The following is a 4162-nucleotide window of genomic DNA, read 5'->3' on the forward strand; positions in this document are numbered from 1 at the left end:
TGTTCTCTTTCGTCTCTCTTGCTCACTCCACTCTCTTTCTGAAGTCCAAGACGTGGTTACAGGTGCCTCCTGAAGGCATTTCTCGTGCTTGGTCTCTCGTCTCCGTTCTCAGGGGGTCTTAATTCTTTTTTTCTTGTCTTATTTTCTTTTTCAACTTACACGATTTTTCATACTTTCCAGTGAAATCCTTGATCCAGAGTATTTTCCTCACTCAAACCATTTTATAGAAGACATTAAAGATAATGGGAATGAAATTTAAATACAGCGTATATTAGAAAAAATCTATACGACTCCCACATCTGTTGTAGAACTAGTTTTAAAGCTTAAATGCTTGAATTTTTTTTTACTTCATTTATGAGTTGATTTTAAAACTTATCATTGGCATTTTTTTTTGGAAAAAAAGGGGAGAGATAGACTGGAATGATATCTAGTTAAAAATGAAGTCGAACGCGCCGACTAATTGGCTACAGTGACCGTGATAGTGTTATAAATTAACATCGATTAAAGGGGACTAATCGATTATTCAGACGTGCTTAATTCTTCCTTGAAAGAATCATTTATAAATCCCAAAAAGTTACGATAAATTTAATAATAAGTGGTAAATAAAATTCTCTTATTATATTATTTTTTAAAAATATATTTTTATTTTTTGTGAAATCTATTTTTTTTATCATTTAGAAAATAATTTTCTTTAAAAAAAAGTAGACACGTATTGATTGAACAGTGGTCAGGGAGTTTTCAATCAATGTGAAATGTTGACAGACACTTTAAACCATTTATGTCTATGAATTTTCATAGAAAAGAGCATCAATGAGTCACCTAGGGGACGATAAGTCACTAATCTTAATTCTCATGTGTATCCTTCAAGTTTCTACTCATCTCTTGATTTACAGTCAACTTTTTTGATCTCTCACTGTCATGGTGGTCTACATGAACATCAGATAAAAGTTCAATCATTAGATATAAATCAGCTTGTTATTGGAAAAATTCAATAATTATAAAATATAAAAACATAAAATAGTATAAAACAAATAAATTACAATATTCAATTAACAAAATAAAATATTATTTTAACGATCGTTTTTTTTTTTCGTCACTCGCAGTAAGCTTCGCTGACAGGCAGTTAATGAGGTTAATATTTAATTTTATTTAAAGATTCTAAAGTTTCGATATATTGAGTATTCATAAGATTCAGCTGATCTTAAGAGTCAACATCCTTTCAGTAAGTTTCCAAAAATTCCTATCTCACCATATCGTATCGATTAATTATGAATAATTAATTCCAACTGGAGTTCAAAAGTTATATTATGAAAAATGAATAAAAAAATTTTTTTTCTCAATATTATTTATATTGAATTAATGTGTTATTATTTTTATTGTTTCAGAACGACGTAGGAGACAGAACGGTGGTAGCCGAGGGTGTAATCGGCGGTATAGGGGGCCCAGGCGGCGGGTGCCGCGTTTCATCGATGACGATGGCTGAGAGCGTCGTGGAGGACTCCGCGGCGGCGCCCCCGGGTCCAGCAAAACCACCTCCGCCTTCTTGTACGAACAATAATACATTAGCAGCTACAGCAAATCGCAACCATCGAGTGCCCCGTAAGCGAAGGCGTTTAAATCAAGTTCTGGATGATTTGCAAGCACACAAAGGTGTTTCAGCTGAAGAAGTAGGAAATAGATTGGAATCAACAACATTAGAAGAAGATGAAGATGTATTTGGATCTTCAAGGCCATCATCAAGATCCGCATCTACAGAAAATCCTTATTCCCTTGCAAAAAGACTCAAGGATGAAACTCTAGAGTCACAGACAGACGAAGATACACCTGGAGCCAGTCAACATTATCATCACAATCATCACCTGCCTATTAGTCTTCAACATCACAAACAATACTATAGAACTTCATTAAAGTTCCCTGGATGTGGTTGCATAAATTGTGCTACGCCAAACATAATTCTACCATCTTCTACATCACCCCCAGCTCCGTTAACACCATTAACACCAGTCTCGAACATGAGTCTTACACCGTTAACTCCAGTCTCACCATCATCATACACCTTCGAACATTATCTTCATACCAAGTACCTGCCTGACGAAGATCGGAGAAGAAGCCATTCAGACTCGGATATGTCTGGATGGGAACAGAAACCTTCATTACTAGTTTGGCCATCTTCTTGTACACCACGAAGTGGATCTTCAGAAAGTGATACAACGAGTCCTCAAGAGTTTCCTCTAGATTTATCAATGAAAAATGTATCATTAGATAGGCCCGGAGCACTTCAACTTCTTCCAACTGGTCTCGTAACCAGGGGGTCTCTCAATGTTCCAGTTGTTCGTGGTGATGTAGCTTCACCTACCACAAAAGAAAGTGTTGCTTTCAGGTACAATCTGGAAGTATCTCCAGTTGTTGAAGAAATGCCGCCCGGAACAGATTTAGCATACGTGTGTCCAGCATGTGGACAGATGTTTAGTCTTCATGATAGACTAGCAAAGCACATGGCTTCTAGACATAAAAGACAGAGTGCTAAGGATGCCACTGCTAAGGCTTATTCTTGTGACGTTTGCCATCGTAGTTTTGCAAGGTCTGACATGCTTACTAGGCACATGAGATTACATACGGGTGTGAAGCCATACACCTGCAGGGTATGTGGCCAGGTGTTTAGTAGATCTGACCATCTCAGTACACACCAGAGAACTCATACTGGTGAAAAACCATACAAATGTCCTCAGTGTGTTTACGCAGCATGTAGAAGAGACATGATCACCAGGCATTTAAGGACACACGCAAGGTACGTTGATGGTCAGACCAAATGTGAAAATTCAACTGATCCTGAGAGTCCAACTTTCGGACTGACTTCTTTACCAGCCGTTAAAACAGAATGACCGAGGATTAGAGTGAAGAGGATTAGGAATGTTTTGAACCAAGCTTAAGGATATTCTGATGTATCAAAACTCCTCTGAAGACTGCCTTTCCTGTGTTCGTCCTCGGCAGACAAGCGGCTGAACAGTATTATCCATACAATATCTTTGATTTGATAATCCATGTCTCTTACTTGTTTTTATTCTTCTTTCCAATCATTGCCTTCATTGTTGCCAATACAGTAGGACATCAACGTTTATTTCATCACTAAAAAACTCCCTGCATTAATGTGTTCTCTCAGCTATCTTTTGATTTATCTTTAAGAAAAAATAAGTTTATATATATATATATATATATTTTGATATTTAAAAATAGTTATAAAACTAAATTAACGTACTTGAGTTGGAAGTCACATGAAAAAGGTGTGCCAAATTCTTTTAAGGTCAGTTTTTCAATTTATTAGCTATTTCATCTATTTTATGTTGGAATTTTTCGTCATTATTTCGTATGACTTGAGAGATTGTCATAAAAAATGTTAAACGTTTAAATATTTGTGATGAAATTGGTGGTAATTAATAAAAAGAAAAATTGAATCTATTATCAACTAGTAAAGTTGATATTAAAATAAATTTGTTGTTGATTGACGTTGTATATTTGATAATAAAAACAACTGTTAGTATTAGTTACTAATTCTAAAGAAATTATTGACGCGTTTATTTATTCGCGTTTTTTTGAGATTGATATTTTTTTATAAGTAAAAAATGAATGAACAATATAGTTTTAGATAGGTTGGTTTTTTTTTTTAATTTTATTTCATTTTGTGAGTCATTTTCTTAATAAGTTTTTTGAAAAATAACTGCATCATATAATGATGAATAAAATTAATATAAAAACTAAGAGTGAATTATAATATCGGCCCAAAAATCTTCGTTTTCTCGTGATCATAAGATTAATAAAATTATCTATTATAACTATTGTATTTATAATTACACGTTGTTAATTATGTAAACCCTACTGTCTATGCAGAATAGATTATACGTATGTATTTTTGTAAATCAACTTTTTTTAAATCTCTACCATTTATAAGCTTTGAAGAAAAAGAATGGATGAAGATTTTGAGAAAATGATGAATTATCATTAGATGGAATAATTGTAATTTTTACTTTTTTTCGTTAAAAAGTACGAGTTGTTGACTGACTCGTTAAAAAGACGCTTTGCCATTTTACTTGCCTGTAGATTTATGATCGATTTTATACGATCGTGGCATAGAGAAAAGTGAAGTAAAAAATAAATTTTTGTGAAA

At 33.9% G+C, this 4162-nt stretch overlaps 1 protein-coding gene across 1 annotated transcript; it reads left to right on the plus strand.

Moving 5' to 3' along the window:
- The first annotated feature begins 242 nt into the window (after nt 1-242).
- On the plus strand, nt 243-3421 carry klu (klumpfuss). Its single transcript, XM_035095275.1, has 2 exons — nt 243-266; nt 1386-3421. Exons 1-2 carry the CDS (start codon nt 243-245, stop codon nt 2880-2882), a joined length of 1521 nt encoding a protein of 506 aa, XP_034951166.1. The 3' UTR covers nt 2883-3421.
- Nucleotides 3422-4162: the final 741 nt, after the last annotated feature.

The sequence above is a fragment of the Chelonus insularis genome, unplaced genomic scaffold, assembly GCF_013357705.1.
Source record: "Chelonus insularis isolate UGA/USDA-ARS -01 unplaced genomic scaffold, ASM1335770v1 contig_133_pilon, whole genome shotgun sequence".
Taxonomy (NCBI): Eukaryota; Metazoa; Arthropoda; class Insecta; order Hymenoptera; family Braconidae; genus Chelonus; species Chelonus insularis.

Coding starts and splice junctions, on each gene's coding strand:
- klu (XM_035095275.1), top strand. CDS start 243: ATGGGAATGAAATTTAAATACAGC. Junction 267..1,385: donor GAATGAAATTTAAATACAGC/GTATATTAGAAA, acceptor TTATTGTTTCAG/AACGACGTAGGAGACAGAAC.